At 40.8% G+C, this 20,553-nt stretch overlaps 1 protein-coding gene across 10 annotated transcripts in view; it reads left to right on the forward strand.

Moving 5' to 3' along the window:
• The first annotated feature begins 856 nt into the window (after positions 1 to 856).
• Positions 857 to 20,553, forward strand: part of phyhipla (phytanoyl-CoA 2-hydroxylase interacting protein-like a) — a 31,062-nt gene continuing 11,365 nt past the window's right edge. The window contains exons 1-3 of one of the 10 annotated variants that reach the window (XM_053682609.1): positions 14,828 to 15,133; positions 16,001 to 16,036; positions 16,557 to 16,626. Coding sequence is in view for 2 of the 10 variants with exons in the window: in XM_053682606.1 (XP_053538581.1) it covers positions 3,893 to 3,980 (88 nt within the window). In the remaining 8 variants the exon portion in view is untranslated. Of the gene's footprint in view, positions 1,017 to 3,588; positions 3,981 to 11,047; positions 11,142 to 14,827; positions 15,134 to 15,201; positions 15,451 to 16,000; positions 16,037 to 16,556; positions 16,627 to 20,553 lie in introns of those variants that run through there. The other 9 variants (XM_053682608.1, XM_053682607.1, XM_053682610.1 and 6 more) reach the window with 9 other exon arrangements.

Here is a 20,553-nt window from a genome sequence, read left to right on the forward strand (position 1 = left end):
TGGTGTTGAGTGACAAAGTTTTACCAAAGTATTCCCGAGCCCATGTCAGGATCTCCATTACAGACTCATGACGGTTTTTAAGACCGTGACGTCTGAGTGATCGTAGATCACGCGCATTCAGAAGTGGTTTTCGGCCTCGTCCTTTACGCACCGAGATCTGACCGGATTCCTTGAATCTTTTAATTATACTGCGCACTGTAGAAGGTGAAATGCCCAGAATCCTACCGATTTGTCTTTGGGGAATGTTCTCAAAGTGTCGGATTATTCTCCGACGCATCTGTTGGCAGATAGGTGAGTCTCGACCCGTCCTCGCTCTCGAAGGCCTAGGCCTTTTTTGAAGTCTCCTTATATACTATGACTAGACGACTGTCTCACCTGTTTCACATCACCTTCTTATTTCAACTTCTCACATCGATATTAGTCCTAAATTGCCCCTGTCCCAACTTTTTTGGAATGTCTTGCATGCATCAATTTCAAAATATCTTCAAAAACCGATGCAGTTGATTCGGTTAAAGATCGAACACCTTGCCTTTATTAGTTTCGAGTTTAAATACACGACAAAGTACGTTTACAAATCACTCCTCTTTGCTTTTATTAGCATTTTCCATCCATACTGTCCCAACTTTTTTGGAATTGGGGTTGTAATTGTACATATTTATACTATATATTTCATTCATATTATAATTGGGATCTTAAAAAGATTTATTATATTTAAGTGGTTAATAATTATTTATATTTCATTACTCTGTGTATATCAGGCCTATGCTATACTATTTAATTCTATCCTAATTCTGTTATTCTGTATGTGGGGTGGGTGTGTGTGTGTGTGTGTGTGTGTGTGTGTGTGTGTGTGTGTGTGTGTAAAATTCTCCTGTGTTTTGTATCAGGTTTTCCGTGTGTTGTCCTGTGTTTCTTCACTGTTCCGGTGCAGCAGGAAGCAGTACTGAGTACTGATGTGGCGTGCGCTGCTCCCATACCAAATAAGGACATGAGTGCCAATGGAGGCGACATCAGCGGTAACGCAGGGAGGATGTTGAAGTGTGTGTGTGTGTGTGTGTGTGTGTGTGTGTGTGTGTTGCTGTAGGAGTATACTCTCTAAAGGAATCTTGTTCATATTCATTTGTATCCACTCGAGCATTTTTAACGATTGACGTGAAAGCATTCAAATGGAAAATAACAGAATTATAATCTACAGCGGTGCTTGAATGTTTGTGAACCCTTTGGAATTTTCTGTATAGCTGCATAAACATGACCTTAAACAACAACGTCATATTTTCACACGAGTCCTAAACGTGGACAAAGAGAAACCGATTAAACAAATGAGAGAAAAATATCACGCTTGGTCGTTTATTTATTGAGGAAAATGATCCAGTAGTACATATCTGTGAGCGGCAAAAGTGTGAACCTCTCGGATTAGACGTTCATTTGAAGGTGAGATTAGAGTCGGGTGATTTCAGCCAATGGGATGACGATCAGGTGTGAGTGAGCGCCGTGTTTTATTTAAAGAACAGCGATCTATCGGAGTCTGATCTTCACAGCACGTGTTTGTGGAAGTTTGTCATGGCACGGACAAAGGAGATTTCTGAGGAGCTCAGAAAGAATTGAGGATGCTCATCAGGCTGGAAAAGGTTCCAGAACCATGTCTAAACAGTTTGGACATCACCAATCTACAGTCCGAGAGATTGTGTACAAATGGAAGACATTTAAGACCATTGATACCCTCCACAGGACCAACAAAGATCACTCCAAGAGCAAGACGTGTAATAGTCCACAAGGTCACAAAGACCAGTGGTAGCTCAGTGGTTAAGATGTTGGACTTTTCACCAGAAGGTCATGAGTTCAAATCTGCCAAACTGGCACTGCTGGGCCCTTGAACAAGGTCCTCAACTGCTCAAATGTATAAATGAGATGAATGTAAGTTGCTCTGGATAAGGGTGTCTTCCAAATGCCATCAGGAGAACACTGGTGTGCACCAACAATGCAAGGAGAAAGCCACAGTTCTTCTCTATGAAGAACGTTGCTGCCCGTTTTCTAAAGATCACGTGGACATGCCAGAAGGCTGTTAGAAGAATGTTTTGTGGAGGAATGAGACCAAGAAAGCACTTTTTGGTTTAAATGAGAGCCGTTATGTTTGAAGAAAGGAAAACGCTGCGTTCCAGCATAAGAACCTTATCCCATCTGTGAAACGTGGTGGTGGTAGTATCATGGTTTGGACCTGTTTTGCTGCATGTGCGCCAGGACGACTTGCCATCATTGGTGGAACGATGATTTCTGAGTTATACCAGCGAATCCTAAAGGAAATCTGTCTGTGAACTGAATCTCAAGAGAAAGTGGGACATGTAGCAAGACAACGACGTTAATCACCAGATACTGAAAGCAAACGTTCACATACTTTTACCATTCACACCTCACATGTAATATTGGATCATTTTCATCAATAAATAAATGACCAAGTATAATATTTTTGTCTCATTTGTTTAACCGGGTTCTCTTTATCTACTTTTAGGACTTGCTATGTGGACCCCTATCCATCACGCCTATATGCGCTTGATGAAGATCCATTCCGGATTTATTCCTCCCTTTGCTGTTATAATGCGCTCCAGTCTTCTGGGAAGGCTTCCCACTAGATTTTGGGGGCGTGGCTGTGGGGATTTGTGTTCATTCAGCTACAAGAGCGTTAGTGAGGGCAGGTACTGAGGAGGTCAGGGGTGCAGTCGGTGTTCCAGTTCATCCCGACGGTGTTCATTGGGGATGAGGTCAGGGCTCTGTGCAGGACATGTGAGTTCTTCAGCACCATCCTTGACACACCGTGTCTTCGTGGAGCTCGCTGTGTGCACAAGGGCGTCGTCATGCTGGAACAGTTTTAGGACTCCGTTCAAGTGAAGGGAAATTGTCAAGCTAATGTGTGTGCTTCAGAATTTATGGCAGTAGTTTGGGGAAGAACCACATATGGGTGTGCCCACATAGTGTATATCTAATACTGTAACCAATAGGTTGGTCAGTTTGTGTCATCTAATAAAATAAGAAGTGCTCATGACAGAGCAAACATTCAGAAATAGGAATTAATTAATTACCTTAAGTGAAAAATCATAGTCGACACTTTCAGAAATAAAGGTACCAAACTGTATTTTTCCTTATTGCTGAGGTGGTGCCTTTAGTGCTCATCATTAAGGTCTTTAACGTACTTGAAATATATATATTTTTTTATAAAGAACCCTGCTTTAATTAGGTCAAAGTTAAAGGAAGGTATCATACACATCATTCCCAGCTACAAGGTGTACCCTTGATGGTACCTCCCCAGCTACAGCAGAGAGTACCTTTATTTTTGACAGTGTATTCACTAGTGTGTGTGTGTGTGTGTGTGTGTGTGTGTGTGTGTGTGTGTGTGTGTGTGTGTGTGTATAATATGTATGTATGTGTATATATGTGTGCACACCCATACTCCTTACGAATATCCATAAAATCCCACAATGCATTGCTAGTAGTAGTAATAATAATAATAATAATAATAATAATAATAATAATTATTATTAGTATTATTATCATTGCATGGTAGTTGTGCACTCATGGGTGTATAGGGAATAGACACTGCACGCACGTGTTAAACACGCTTGAATGTAGCATGGCTGTGTGTTAAATAATAGTAGAAGTATGTGTGTGTGTAAGGGGTGATCACGTGCAACTGACCTGCGCATTGGTTGATTTCATGTATGCTGTGTGTTAAAGGTGGTGACGTAGAGAGAGGGAGAGAAAGAGAGAAATTCTCCCTCTCGGTCACTCCCTGTATCGGTAGAAAACTCCGCACCGCGCGCACACACACACACACGCGCACACGCACGCACGCACGCACAAGATAGCATTGCATTCCGGACACAGATCTGAGTGGATCATCATGGCGGTGCCGGGCCAGCTGAGCCCGCGCGAGGGCACGGTGGCCAAGAACCTGAGCCTGGAGTCACTACAGCTATGCGAGAGAGACGGTAAGGAGCGCGCGCACAGCAACGCATCATCCCGCAACTGCTCACCAGACAACGTCCTTTTAGTCCTAGTTATCACCCAAGCCGTAAATCTCTCTCTCTCTCTCTCTCTCTCTCTCTCTCTCTCTCTCTCTCTCTCTCTCTTATTTTATTTTAAAGCTTCATATATGCATGACATGACGTTTGACACACAGCACCGCGTGCCGAGTCATCGCGCGTGCGTTACATCTTCTGTATAATAACCTATGATTTGCTTGCTGAGGTTACTGATAAGTGACGCGACAGCTCATCAGTGACACGTGTATTATTTCACAACCATGCAAACATTATTTTCACTGGATTTTTGTTGTTGTTGTTGTTGTTGTTGTTGTTGTGTTTCCCCCCTCACCCCTTACTCAGAGAATGATCCTGAAATGTGCAGCATGTTTCAGCACCATGGACACGGCTCGCGCTCGCGACGCCGCCACTGCTGCCAGACTGGGCGTTTTTTTTTTTCTTTCTTTTTCCTCCCCCATCATCATCATCATCATCATCACGGGTCATTTGCAGACTCTTCACTAAAGGACAGCCGTCACGTGCATTTAGAATACCGCACGTGATGCGTTTTATAGTGAGCTGGGCGTGAATTAAATAATGAACACACCCTGTGTGAGGACCTTGTGCTTTAAACCTAGCTCTGTCCTTCACCCTGCATGCATTTACTGCAACAATGCGGTCAGTAGGAGACGTGTGTGTGTGTGTGTGTGTGTGCTGGAACGAATTCTTAAAACACAGGGTTGCCAGGTTGGATTGGATCCACCACGGTTTAAAATACAGGGTGTATTCTTGAAAAGTCAAGAACCAATGAGTTTAAAACTACATATACCTAATTTAAGGGGGCAGAACGGCTTCAAATCCCGTCTCCGCCCTGTGCGCGGAGTTTGCATGTACTCCCCATGCTTCGTGGGTTTCCTCCGGGTACTCCAGTTTCCTCACCACTCCAGAGACATGCATTGTAGGCTAATTGGCATCTCTAAATTGTGCCTGGTGCGTGAGTGAGTGTGCGATTGTTCCTTGCAATGGATTAACATCCTGTCCAGGGTGTCTCCCGCCTTGTACCCAGAATTCCCTGGGATAGGCTCCAGGCTCCCTGTGTAGGAAAAGCGATACAGAAAATGCATACCTTATTCTATACCTTATAGATATACCTTATTTAATGTTTATTATTTACAACACACTTGTTCAGCCTCACGCTCTATACGCGTGTTCCAGTCCATACGGGATTTCGCAGAGTTTTCAGTGTGATTTCGGCCAAAGACGCTCGATTTTGCTGCGACTTTTTTCAAAACTACTTGAATTGGCGAAAAATCGCAATCGCACTAAATTGTTTTGCACGGCTTTCGCAGTGATGTTTGTAAACGAGACCTTTTAGCTCTACTCATGTTTGACGCACATGAGTCAGAGAGGGCTTTGGCTGAATGCGTGTTGTGATGATGTCACATGAGGCGTCTCGGCCAAAAATCTATGGAAAATCTGCCCGGATCCATCCTCCGAACATTGCGGAGTTCGCTTGATCTGGCATTAATTTCTGCGAGCACAAAATCCCGGAGGGACTGATTTCCTCAGCTGCTGTATTATGTTTTCGTGGATGTTGCTCAACATATTCCCATTGGTTTCTTACTTTTCAGACACCCTTGTAGTGGTACTCTAAACAGTCCATATTTCTCTCTCTCTCTCTCTCTCTCTCTCTCTCTCTCTCTCTCTCTCTCTCTCTCTCTCTCTCTCTCTCTCTTTGTCTCAGCTCTAAACATACCAATGTATTTATTGTCCTTTATACCACAGAGCAGTTGCTCCTTAAACCTGAAATGGTTTAAGTACTTGCTTTCCTGTCTATTTAAAGCTATTGGTTCTGGATGATTAAATCATTTATCATGATATTTTAAAATGCAACATTTCAATCAGGCAAAAATCAGCATCACACCCAGCCTACTTTGTAATTTAGTATCGTGGTTTATATTGTATTGTTCTTGTTTTGTTGTTCAAGTGTCATTACTTAAGCCGGGGTAATACAGTACATTTTCATATTTGATACTACGGAACACACAGGCATAGATCTGGAACAATAAAGATGAGCGGTGACGTTTCAGCTCCGGAGAGATGGTGCTGTTTTGTCATTAGGCTATATGGCTAGGTTAAGCTAGGTTACAAAAAAAAAAAAAAAAAATGGCTAGTGGGTTGCATAATGCTAACAGGAGCATTTTATTAACCTAAATGTACTGTATATCTCAATCAACATCAATCAAACCGTACGTGATAAGTTCGTTTTCCAACCCTGGGGGTTATCTCTTCAGGATCTGAATCCAAATCTGGGCTTACAATTCGTTTTTACAATTCCAAAATGGTTGCCAGGCTCACACATGGGATTACGTCGTGGCTGCCATGTCGCATGCGTTGGTGCTAAATGAAAGTTACCATGGAAACACGTACACTGAAACATTCACACGTTCAACTGGTTACCTGTATTATTGGTCCTGCTCCATTTCTTCTTTTAGCTTCTTTTTTTTTTTTTTTTTTTTTTTAAAAAGGCTTTCCCGGAAAGCTTTAAGAAATGTCTAAATCCTAAATAATTACTCCTGGAATAGTACAGCAGTTTTGGGGGTTTAAAAGTACACCAGACGGACAGCAAAGTCGCAATCTGGCAACATGACTCCGAGTTCAGCAGCTAAATGGAGGCTTCCAGGAAGACGTCCCTCTAAACATGTCTTTAATTATTCAGACAAAGCGAGTAACAAAGCCAGTGATTCAGCATAAATCTCTGTTGATCTCCCGTGACTAAAATAACGTAACGCTTTCAAAGATTAGTGACGAATCAGTTTACGGGCTTGTGCACTGTAGCTGAGACAGCTAATGTAGACATGTAAGAGATTTCAATAATAATAATAATAATAATAAAAACCTGCCTTGGATGATTGTATTCGGGTCAAAGGAAGGAATTATGAAATATCTTTTGCTTCTTTTTTCCAACTACACTCGGAAACCTGAAAATGAGCAGAATTTGCAACCAGGAAAAAGGATCGAAGACCCAGCCTGTAGCATGGAAGACAAAAAAAAGAAAAAAAAAAAGTATACTATGTTATTTTCAAGGATGTATTGTAATTGTTTCTTTTTCATTTTTGCTAGTGTTGAATGCGTGTTGCATTAGGACTGGTTGTGTGATTGAGTCATTGCGCTGCTGATTGGGAGGTCACGAGTTCAAATCCCAGCACCACTGTTGAGTGCTTGATCAAGGCCCTTAACCCTCGGATTCTCAGTCGTATCCCATCTCAAACGCAAGTGGCTTTGGAGATGAATGATAAAGAAAGTTATACACACTCATTCATTCACACAGTTCTTCCTGTCCCATGACTATATACCGGTGTATCAATGCCTGGTGTATATATTTCTCCATTGGTTAGTATTGGTGTAATTATTGGTCCATTTGGATCGATGCATGGCTTTAAATTCAATCATAAATTGCCTAGCATTCATTTCATCACGGCTAGTGACGGAACTCTATCGTGATTACTTTTAAACTAATGTGTAAAAAGTCCAACAAGATGATTTCCCCCCATTATCTCCTTTTAAAAGTCCTTCTCTCCATCATCATCATTCCAAAGGAACGTTCGTCTACCCCAGATCGTGAACAAAAGTTGATCGCACACCGTTCGGAGGCTACGTTTGAATTGAATCGGTGTTTTATTGTAGCGCGTGTGAAAGCCTGAGATTTACGCCACTATTTATTAGTCTGTAACCGTGTGTGTGTGTGTGTTTAGAGCTGATCAGAACGTTCTTCCTTCATGAATTCATTGGGTATCTTCACACAGACTGACTTTCCTCTCAGTCTTTATTTAATCACCATTACGGCGATATCATTCACACATGTCTATCAGGTTCACTTCTATTTGCGTTACGTGACGCGTGAACGCGTGAATGAATTTTTGTCCATTTAGCACTTGTTCCATCTGTTATGCACAAGGTGCAATGAAATAACATGCTGCACTTGCTGATGATTATGGACACAGGGCTTCTGGTGTGTATATATACTGTATATGTTACAGGAGCGGCTATATTTATACTATCGTCTGCTGATATATCGGCTCTGGATGGGAACTATATATAGGGTCAGGTTAGACGGGTGAAGAACTCGAGGGAGGAGAGGATCGGCTTTCTAAATCTTTTCTTATCTGGGTGTTGGGTGGATGGGCGGATCAATACTAAAGTACTGATGCTTTCAATTATGTTTTTTTTATATATATATATATATATAGTAATATAAGAAGATTGATTCTTTGTGCTCATTTTTTATGAATCAGGAAATGAAATGAAATGTGAAAATTGAAATGTTGCAGAACGGAACGGAAATCTTTCAGCTTCCCGAGCCTGCCGATCTGCTACACTAACGCACAGGGGGTCGGGCTGGCTAAAACAAATGAGAGAGTGTGTGAACATTCATTCTTAATGATATCTATATATGTATGTGCATTTTTTTTAAAAAAATTAAACAGAAACCAAAGAGGGAACAGTTTTGAACTAGTCTTAGTATTACTTGGTAGTAGGCTTGGGAAAACATCAGCAGTATGACCAATCAACGTACACATGAAAGCAGAGGGACCATAATGTCATAGGTCACGGGTACTTTTATCACATTCAGTTTTGCAATAACTTATATACTGTATGTGTGTTCTCATATATATATATATATATATATATATATATATATTTTATATATATATTTTATATATATATTTTATATATATATTTTATATATATATTTTATATATATTTTATATATATATATATATATATTTTATATATATATTTTATATATATATTTTATATATATATTTTATATATATATATATATATATATATATTTTATATATATATATTTTATATATATATATTTTATATATATATATTTTATATATATATATATTATATATATATATATATTTTATATATATATATATATTTTATATATATAATATATGAGAGAGCAGAGAGAGTGGAGAGAGACAGTGTGAGAGAGGGAGAGCAGAGACAGGAGAGAGAGCGTGAGAGAGAGACAGAGGAGAGAGTGTGAGAGAGAGAGTGTGAGAGAGCGTGAGAGAGAGACAGAGACTGAGAGTGTGAGAGAGGGAGAGAGAGAGAGACAGAGTGTGAGAGAGGGAGAGCAGAGACAGAGGAGAGAGGGAGAGCAGAGACCGAGGAGAGAGAGACAGAGAGAGACAGACGGAGAGAGCGTGAGAGAGACAGACAGACAGGGAGGAAAGACAGACAGAGAGAGAGAGAGAGAGAGAGACTGAGAGTTTGAGAGAGGAAGAGCAGAGACCGAGGAGAGAGAGAGAGTGAGAGACAGAGGAGAGACAGACGGAGAGAGCGTGAGAGAGACAGACAGACAGAGAGGAAAGACAGACAGAGAGAGAGAGAGCGTGAGAGAGAGAGGAGAGACAGACAGAGAGTGAGAGAGAGAGAGACAGAGAGGAAGACAGACAGAGAGAGCGTGAGAGAGAGAGAGAGAGAGCATGAGCTCCATGTTGGTTTTTTCGCCCCCAAAATTGCTGCCTTTGTGTTGTGTGGACAGAATATAAAGCCTCCCACTTGTTGCCTCCTGGATAATTTTTTAAAAACTTGTCTGTCAGTTAATTTTTTTTTTTGTCTTGTACATCTTTTGTGTGTATCTATCATCTATCAATCACCATGCAGCTCTGCTACGTCCTCCTCGCCGTCTGTGTCAAACTGTCAGACAAAATTCTTCTTTATAGAAACTCATCTGTGTTTCCGAGCTACACACACACACACACACACACACACACGCACGCGTTACTTGAGTTTGTTTAGCTAAACAACAAAAAAAAGTTTGCTCAGCGATACGTCAAACAGCCCGAACACGCTTATGACTAATGTTTTTACTAAGCACACCGATTCTTTCAAACGACTCGAATGATAATAAAAACAGTTCATAATGATCGCTATTTAATGGTCATTTTCCAATATAAGAGCAGACGAAGGTTTCTGAATGTTGAATTTGAGGTAACACGTTGTGCTTGAATGAAAATTCCTAGAACTTAACCACTGACTCAATGATGTTTCATGGGTAAACTTTCCAGACTGAGCGTATTCAACAAAAGGAGTCCCGGAGATCGATATCGTCTCATTCACCTCATTCAAAAAGTGTTCACAAGGACCTAATTGTTCAGGAAGAGGGCATCATGATGATTCCAGCTCACGTCTCCAGGGTCCACGGTTCGGTCCTGAGCTCGGGTAATCACACCCGAGAAAAAAAAAAAATCTCTTCAATATAGCCAAATTCACCCATTTGTCTTCATTAGTTTGTTCATACACAAATATAAGACTATTACGCCTATTTCTAGACGTTTATTTACTCATTTCAAGCTTGATCAGCCGGGTAATTGTTCTCATTATACGAGATGCTTATTTTAAACGTTTATTTCTAGAAAAGAGGAGCAGCATTATCTGACAATGGAATACGCTTGAGATGAGCACATACGTCTATAAATAGGGTTAACGGTCAGGTGTTTGTTGCATAATGATCCTAATGAGGAATATTAGATTACAAAGCGTAGCAAGGTCGAAACATCTACTGGTAGTGCTTGAAATGGAGTGGATTAATATTATGTAATAAGTGACTATTTGTTGATGGACTATTTTAATCCCTACTGGAACAAATCCTGTATTTTAGGCCTTAAAAGGAGCACATGTTTTTAAGGAAGCGTATGCTTCGTCACCTTAAACAACACCAGATCGGTTTCGCCTTCTTCAGTTTTTTGCGCTTATCAAGGTTACCAGCTAGTTCAACGAGCTCAGTGTCAAATCTCAATATTAACCTATCATTAGGAGTTGTTCCGTTCGGAGTTGCTTGTTTTCCCTTGTTAACCTATTTATATCATTGCTAGCTCAAACAGTTCATCGTTAGTTATATACATAAACGTACCCTCGCTGAGAACTTTATTAGGAACACCTGTAGCTGCACCTACTCATTCGTGCAATTATCTAATCAGCCAATCATGTGGCAGCAGTGCAGGGGATGAAATCATGCAGACACGTTCCAGCAGATCCAACCATTAGAATGGCGGAAAAATGTGATCTCAGAGAATTCGACCGTGGGAGGATTGTTGGCGCCAGGTTTGAGTATTTCTATAATTGCTGATCTGGGATTTTCACACACAGCAGTCTGTAGAGTTCCCTCAGAATGGTGCAATAAAGAAACAAAAAAACATCCAGTGTAGGGAGTTCTGCAGACAGAAACACCTTGTTGATGAGAGAGATCGATGGGGAAAGGCCAGACTGGTTCAAGCTGATAGAAAGGCTGCAGTAATTCAGATAACCACTCTGTACAATTGTGGTAGATCTCAGAATGCACATAAACCTTTAAGCGGATGGGCTACAACATCAGAAGACCACGTTAAGTTCCACTTGTCAGCCAAGAACGGAAAGCTGAGGCTGCAGTGGGTACGGGCTCAACAAAACTGGATAGATGAAAACTGGAAAAGCGTAGCCTTGTCTGATGAATCTCGATTTCTGCTGAGGCACACAGAACGTAGGGTCAGAATTTGGTGCCAACAGCATGAATCCATGGACCCAACCTGCCTTGTGGGAACAGTCCAGGCTGGTGAAGGTGGTATGGCCACAATTTACCAATCTTCTTATGGGTACTTCCAGTACTTCTAAGTATGTGGAAAACTGACCATCAACCATCACACCCATAAGTGGTTCTTCCCCAAACCGCAAAGTTGGAAGCACACAATTGTATAGAATGACATTACAATTTCCCTGGAAAATTGGTTCCAAGCTGGAACTGGAACTTCACTGGAACTAAGCACGGTGGCTTAGTGGTTGGCACGTTCGCCTCACACCACCAGGGTCGTGGGTTCAATTCCCGTTGCCCTGTGTGTGTGGAGTTTGCATGTTCTCCCCGTGCTGTGGGGGTTTCCTCCGGGTACTCCGGTTTCCTCCCCCAGTCCAAAGACATGCATAGTAGGCTGATTGGCGTGTCTAAAGTGTCCGTAGTGTATGTGATTGTGCCCTGCAATGGATTAGCACCCTGTCCAGGGTGTACCCCGCCTTGTGCCCGATGCTTTCTGGGATAGACTCCAGGTTCTCCAGGTATAGAAGATGGATGGAACTAATAGGCCCAAACCTGTTCCAGCATGATGACGCCCCTGTGCACACAGCGAGCTCCATGAAGATATGGTTTGCCAAGTTTGGAGTGGAAGAACTTGAACGTCCTGCACAGATCCCTGACCTCAACCCCACTGAACACCTTTGGGATGAACTGGAACACTGACTACACCTCAGACCTCTTCACTCAGCATCAATTCCACGATCTCACTAACGTTCTTGTAGCTGAAGGCCTTTTCAGAAGAGTGGAGGTTAATATAACAGCAAAGGGGAAATAAATCTGGAATGGCACATACGACTCTGATGGTCAGGTGTCTACAAACCTTTGCCCATATACTGTATCTCCAATTTATTTGAAAGCTCGGTGTGCAAATGAATTCATCCATATTAGTTATCTAACTAATCAAACCGGAATGCTAGCTAGCATTATTTCTTGTCTTTGTGTTCATGCTTGTAATAATAATGTGGATTCTGCAGTGGGAAAATGCTAAATGCAGTATTGGAACACAGCCATGGTAGTCTCCTGCTACGCCTAGTGCTTCCATCTTTGATTAATGCTTCGTCCTTGAGAGAGGGTTTTTTTTTTTTTTTTCTTTCCTAAAACAGTCACTAATATTTACAGCATACAGAAGTGAAATCACTCTGGAAACCAGCCCTGTCCATTCTGACTGCCATGATGGCCTCAGGAAAGTGTGATAGCTGTGAAAACGAGGTGCAATTTAAAGGTGAAACCTCATTCAAACTTGTCAGACCCATTAATTGCATCATTTCCCTTTACAGTAAGGAGGAGTTTGTATTACTTTAAAACCTTTAAGAGACCAAATAAAGGAGTCGTAAACCTAAAACCTAACATAAAGATTCTGAGATACCACTGGGCCACTTTTCTTTAAACACCAGTTATTTTTGGAGTTCATTTTGACCTGTGAAAGCAAACACCATAATCACTTGATCTGATGCTTTATGAAGACAATGATGAACTATTAGGCTGATAACTTTTGTTTGTGATTACAGAGTCTTAAAAAAAATAATTAAAAAAATATATATTTTTCATGCCTTTGAAGTAAATAAATTATAGACTATACAAAATTATTGAAAACCCCTATTGGAGGAGCTCAATCCGTTAAAAAAACAAAAAAACAAAACAAAAAAAAAACATTATTTTTATTACTCATTTTTAGAACATTTATTTTTCTATGTAGAAGATGTGTTTAAATAAAAAAATATATAAGGTTGCCTTTTTGAGGATTTCTGTGTGTTTTAGCAACAGACGGTCCAAAGCCCAGGTCCATCTGTTGCTGTGGAGGCCATGCTAATGTTATGCTAATGCTAGCACAATGACTCATCATGTTCTGTTTTGCTTCATGTGGCAAGTGAAGTGTTTTGATCGGCCTTGTTCGAGAGCTCGTTTAAATCAGAATTAATTAGTGAAAGTGGACAGAAAGTGGCCCGAGGGCAACGCAGTGTCTCTGCTCACCACTTCTACATTTTCTCATTATTTTTTACACGCAGCTGTTGTGTACGGCAAGTGTGGTGTGTTAATCACTAATGAGCTAGCTAAAGGGAGAGAGACAGGATGTGGCACATCTATCTATCTGTTTTATCTGTCTATCTACCTGTCTGTCTCATTTATCTATCTCTCTGTTGTTTTCTCTATCTGTCTGTCTCATTTATCTATCTATTTATCTGTTGTTGTCTCTGTCCAGATGTCTGATTTATCTGTCTGTATGTCTCCTCTATCTATCTGTCTCTGTCTGTTGTTTTCTGTCCGTCTCATTCATCTATCTGTCTGTATGTCTCATCTATGTATCTATCTGTCTCTGTCTGTTTTCTGTCTGTCTCATTTATCTATCTGTCTATGTCTCATCTATCTATCTATCTTTCTATGTCTTTGTTGTTTTCTCTGTCCGTCTGTCTTATTTATCTGTCTGTATGTCCTATCTATCTATCTATCTATCTATCTATCTATCTATCTAGCTTAACATTACTGGAATAAAGGTGGCTTGACGTTGGACGTTCGATATTCGCAGAAATATCAAAAATCTAAAAGGTGTGCATCATACCTGACATCTAGATGAACACTTTACAGTTGGTTGTGTGACTGTACGTCATTCCCTTCAAATGCTATTGAGCTTTAAATAATGGTATATTTTGTGTATGGGCCCATGCAGTAATACAATAAATGGCAAATTTACATGTGATTTATTAGTTTATTTTATTAAATATCAACAATCTAAGAGGTGTGCATTATACCTGACACCTAGATGAACACTTTACAGTTGGTTATATGACTGTAAGTCATTCCCTTCAAATGCTGTTGAAGTTAGAATCGTGTTTAACAATGACTATGTTTACACGGACAGCAGTAATCGAATTATTGACCTTAATCTGAGTAAGATAATAATGTGATTTAAGGTGTTTACATGAGTCGCTTTTAGAGTATTCCTTTCATGTTCCCGTTTTACGTGTTATAGAACATAATTAGATTAACAGCCCGCGTCATTACGTCACCGCGCTACGCCGTCCGACGTCCCTCCAGAATTTCACGTATCAACATACAGTTTGTCTAAGTTATGGTACCGAATACAGTTTTGGGTGTTTTTATTATTATTTTTTTTTTACGAACGCTTTTAATTTAAGTGCAGTTAATTATTTGTCATGCTGTACGCGTTAATAGACAACTGCTTGAAGCGGTGGGTGTGTCCCAAATCGCGTAGTTACCGTCTATATAGTAGCCGAGATACATGTATTTTTTCCCCCACTACATGCCTATAGTAGGAAAGTATGCGATTTGGGACATAACCGAACTCTCTTGTTCGCCGTAAAACGTAAAACTGCCGTGTGTGATCGTGTCCTGTCGCAAAATGCGGTGAAAACTCCCACACGACGTTAATATTGTGATTAAGGTGTTTACATGTCTAATGTGACCAAAACAGGAGTACTCCACTTGTCTTAATTAGATTATTGCTTACTTCGATTAAGACCTTAATTATATTAAGGTAAGTAAAAATTGCTGTTTACGTGGTAGTTTCTTAATTAGAGTATGGTCTTAATCGGATTGAGAGTGGATTACTGTTGTCCATGTAGACGCAGCTAATGTCGTATGTAACTTTAGAGACGGTCCCTTAATTTCCGCGAATATCGAACGTCCAACATCAAACCGACTTCATTCCAGTCTTCACATTTCTATTACTGAATCTTTCTGGAAGAGTGCATATTTTACGTCTCTGTGGGTTTTTGGGTCTGATATCAGAATAACTGGCAACACTAACCAAGTAGCACCTGTTTAAACAAGCAGTCAGGAGTGAACGAACAGGTAAAAAAAAAAAAAAAAACAAAAACCCTCCATGTTTTATTAAATTTATATTCCTCAAATAATCCCAAAGGCTCTGTTTAAAACACGACAGAAACGGAGCGTCGCTTTATTTGGCTAGGCACGCGCACAGTATTTATTTATTTAATATGAATAAACCTAGCGCGTGTGGTTGCTAATTCAAGCTTAGCTCACTCCGCTTCTTCTGAACTTCAGCATATTTTTATTAATTTTTTTATTTTGTTTTGTGATTAGTTGAAGCAGTTCGTCGCGTTTTAAACACGACTTCACTTTAAATAAAGCGTGTAAAATAAAACGATAACGTAAGCCCTGACGATAACAAGCTAACTCGCTAGCTAGCATTAGCATGCTCGGTGCTTAGCAACAAGCCGACCAGCTAGAGAAAATAAAAACTCCCATCGATAGCTTTGATTTATTGATTTACTAGTCATTTCATCCCCCCCCCGTTATTCAGCCACTGTACAAAGTCATATTTGCACCCTGAATGTTTTATCCTTCATACAAAATATATTCTGCTTTTTCAAATTTACAGAGCTAGTGAGTCTGACACTCCTATCTCCTTTCCTGTGTAAGTACTCCACACTGCCATTTCATTAATTATACATTGTCAAGGCATAAAATGTTGAAATAACGTTGAATAAAATGTGAAATATCTCCCCTCTCCTTACATAATGTACTAGCTGGGATATAAAATAAAGCCTTGTGCAATCAACTGTGTAAGGAATACGACTGAAAATGGAAAATCTCCATAATATAGTCGTAATTACCACAGTTCTCGATTCTGATTGGTCAGAAGGTGTTCCTATAGAAAATGAATCGACGCTGGGCTTGTGACTCCGCTCGCAAGTTTCTATTAACGTAATAACAAATGTCAGCTAATTCACCGAGACGCTCGTAAACAAATTTAAAAAAAAAAAAAAAAAAAAATGGAAGGAGTCTCCGGTGTCGGCGCTTTACAACTCTCGGACGTAAAGCTGGAACTTTACATTTTACGTCACAGGAAAGTCTTCAGGACGGACGAGTTTGTGCCTCGGGGTTTCTCCTTAACATGACAAGCTTTGTTTTCTTTTTTTTTTTTGTCTTGTTAGTTAAGAGAGAGAGCGAAATTAGAGGCTGGTGAAGGAAGGAAGGAACGGCTGTGTTTAAAGCTGCTGTAACGTAAGTGAGGAAAGGACATTTGTTTCATGGGTGTTCCAGAACAAAATGTAACTACATAAACAGGTAAAAGTATGAGGAGTTGCCGTGTAGTAATAATAATAATAAAAATAATAATAATAATAATAATAATAATAATAATAATAATAATAATAATGATAATAATAATAAAAGTAAATGTTGGTAAATTGCTGTTGTATATTGTAAATTAAAACACTTTGGGATGTGCTGTATACGAAAATAATCATTATTCTCATGCAATATAACAGCATGCCTTATGTTTTTTTTTTTGTTTTTTTTTATTCCCCATGTAAAGCGTTTCATGAACTGGGTTGCCAGGTCCCAGCAAAAATTCCAGCGCAAATAAAATAAAATAAAAATAAAATGCACAAAAGTATCTCAAAACAGTTGGGCCATCCAACTCCCAACTATCTACTCCATAATCTGTTCAATCTTTTAATTTAAAAAAAAAAAATTTGCAGTTATATTTTACAGCAGAAACGCTTCTGTACATCGTAGCTACACTGCACTTTGTGTTTGTGGAAATTCATTGCATTTACTCTTAAACTAAGACCCAAAAAAACTCCACCTAACGCACTCCAACCTTGGAGAGAAAACGTTATATTGGCCTCAAAAAACCATGTCCACGTCATTTAATATACCCCTTGTTTATGCTGTAGGTATATAACGTGGAACGTTTGAGAAGAACTTTAGTGCTTGTTCTCGCTTACGTTAAAGCAGCTATAAATAGTTGCTCCTTCACCACCCTCTCTGTATTTCCTCTCCAAGTTCACGAGATCGAAAAACGAACGCGGTTTTTCATGTTTTCAAGAAAGCGTAAACTCCTCTGTTTCTGACGGTTTCAGAAAACTTACAGATTTACTTCTGACTGTTGCAAAGCTCTGAAACTGGAGACTCCTTCCATGTTAGATGTTTACTCCTTAGAGAAAACCCGAAATGCCGACATCTGTCCTACGAGTCCCTGTGCGTGAGCCGTTACTATAGAAACGGTAACGTATTAGAGCAAGCGCATTAATATAAACTCTGTTTCTGTTTATCATGCTGAAATGCACTTGATGTTCAGAGTGTAAAAGGATGTACAAGGACATGTCGGTCTCCGTCTGTAGCTTTGGTGTTGGATGTTTCGCGGATCAGATGTCTGTTTTCAGAATGAATGCAAAAGTGTGCGTCTTAGAATAGACTGCAGACCTCAGGAGGCTTTTAGCAGGTAATTCAGCCCAATACAGGGTCAGGCAGACTTCAGCTAATAACCTCGCACCTTCTCCTCCTCTCACCCTCCGTCTCATCTACATCTACATCTACACATCCGCTCCCCGTGACTCAGCAGGTACCGCCCTCCCCCCAGAGCTTTCCACTGACAGAGACGAAATGTTTCACGTTCGGTTTAGGGCATGTGAAACCGCTCTCGCGCTCTCTCTCTCGCTCACTCACTCTCGCGCTCTCTCTCTCGCTCACTCACTCTCGCTCTCTCTCTCTCGCTCATTCTCTCGCTCTCTCTCTCTCTCGCTCATTCTCTCGCTCTCTCTCTCTCTCGCTCATTCTCTCGCTCTCGCTCTCTCGCTCTCTCTCGCTCGCTCTCTCTCGCTCTCTCGCTCGCTCTCTCTCGCTCTCTCGCTCGCTCGCTCGCTCTCTCTCGCTCGCTCACTCACTCTCGCTCTCTCTCTCTCGCTCATTCTCGCTCTCTCTCTCTCGCTCATTCTCGCTCTCTCTCTCTCGCTCATTCTCGCTCTCTCTCTCTCGCTCATTCTCGCTCTCTCTCTCTCGCTCATTCTCGCTCTCTCTCTCTCGCTCATTCTCGCTCTCTCTCTCGCTCATTCTCGCTCTCTCTCTCGCTCATTCTCGCTCTCTCTCTCGCTCTCTCTCTCTCTCGCTCTCTCTCTCTCTCTCGCTCTCTCTCGCTCTCGCTCGCTCGCTCTCTCTCGCTCTCTCTCGCTCGCTCTCGCTCGCTCGCTCTCGCTCGCTCACTCACTCACTCACACTCGCTCTCTCACTCACTCACACTCGCTCTCTCACTCTTTCACTCTCTCTCTGTCTCTCACTCTCTCACTCACGCTCTCTCTCTCTGATCTCACAGCAGGTCTGCCAATTAATTTTGCACAAAATGGCATTATAAGCGAGCAGGGCTGTAAAATATTTCAGTGGATTTGTTTTGGGCTTTAGGGGACCACAATTGCATTTTACAGGACAGTTCCAGCATTATGGATATCAAATGAACTCGTATTGACTTTGTAAAATACACAGATGCAGGTCGTCCTTTTCCGACATTTTTAACATACAACACTGACTGCGTTTACACGGACAGCGGTAATCTAATTACTGACCTTATTCTGAATAAGACAGTATTCTGATTAAGGTGTTTACATGAGTCGCTTTTAGAATATTCCTTTCATGTTCAGGTTTTATGTGTTATAGAACAGAGATGGATTAACGTCACACGTCATTACGTCACCGCGCCACGCCGTCCGACGTCCCTCCAGAATTTCACGTATCGACATACAGTTGGTCTTCGTTATGGAACCGTATACAGTTTTGTGTGTTTTTATTTTTAATTTTACGAAAGATTCAAGTGCAGTTGATTATTTGTCGTGCTGTACGTGCAAACAGACGACTGCTTGAAGCCGTGGGCTGCGTCCCAAACCACGTACTTACCGTCTATATAGTATCTGAGATACATGTATATCTCCTACTTTATAGTAGGCAAGTACGCGGTTTGGGATGCAGCCGGTTGACCGCTGCTGTGTGTGTACGTGTCCTGTCGCACAATGTGGTGAAAACTCCCACACGACGTTAATAGTGTGATTAAGGTGTGTACGTGTCTGTAACGCACGTCCATAATGCGACTAAAACAGGAATACTCCACACGTCTAAATTCCATTTGTGTTTACTTCGAGTATGACTTTAGTCAGATTAAGGTCATCAATAATCTCTGTTTACACGCTAGCTTCTTAATCAGTATCGTCTTAATCGGGTTCATATCGGATTATTTTTGTCCGTGTAAACGTACTGAGTGTGTTATACAGTGTCCAGAATCCACATGAACAACTCTCTTTAAGAGAAACTGAACATGATGTAATTGAAAGGCGTGTTCAGAGGTGCCAAAATCTCCGGTCTGCTAGTGATGCTGGTAGTTTGTGTGTTGTCCTGCACAGAGCCCTGACCTCAACCCCACTGAACAACCCACTGGGATGATCTGGAACACTGGACTGCAATCCAGATCTCCTCATCAACTTGTCTTCTGTTTTTTTTTTTTTTGTGGTAAATGTTAAATTATCCCAACCTGCTAGAATGTCCTTGCTAGCGATGTTTGCTCCTCTACTGGCACAAAACTGCTGATCGACTACATTTGGGGTAAAAGGGAATTGTAAATGACATGGATGGTCGTTCCTTTAAACCTATCTTTCGTACATCAGATCGTGTATTGAAATGTGCATTGTATCATCTTGGAAGCTAATAAGTATGAACTTAAAATCCCAATTTTTTTTTCCATCCCATAATCATAAATTGGATTGATTTATTTGTTTGTTTGTTTTGCAGTGGCAGGCCACGCATATCATTTCCCCTGTAAGACGTCTGTACGCGTATTGCTCTGATTGTGATTTTAATTTAAGGCCGGTTTATTATTTAAGGCGGCGCTAATAATAAATTCGATAGACTCTTTTTGTCATCCTCTTTTGCACGACTTTACCGTAGTCCTGTCGCTAATAAAGCGACCTTTCATTAAACAGTGTTAGAAAACGTGTTGCGTAGGATTAACATTTCTCTTCAGGCATTTTCCGGAATTTTCTGTGATCTCAGTCGATTTCTGACTCAAGGCACCGTGTCGCCGTTCACCCCGAGAACTACGTTTTTAATCAGCTTGGCAAGTTGCCATGGAAACTACTCGGTGTGTGTGTGAGAGAGAGCGAGAGA

The sequence above is a fragment of the Ictalurus punctatus genome, chromosome 9, assembly GCF_001660625.3.
Source record: "Ictalurus punctatus breed USDA103 chromosome 9, Coco_2.0, whole genome shotgun sequence".
NCBI classification, from domain to species: Eukaryota; Metazoa; Chordata; class Actinopteri; order Siluriformes; family Ictaluridae; genus Ictalurus; species Ictalurus punctatus.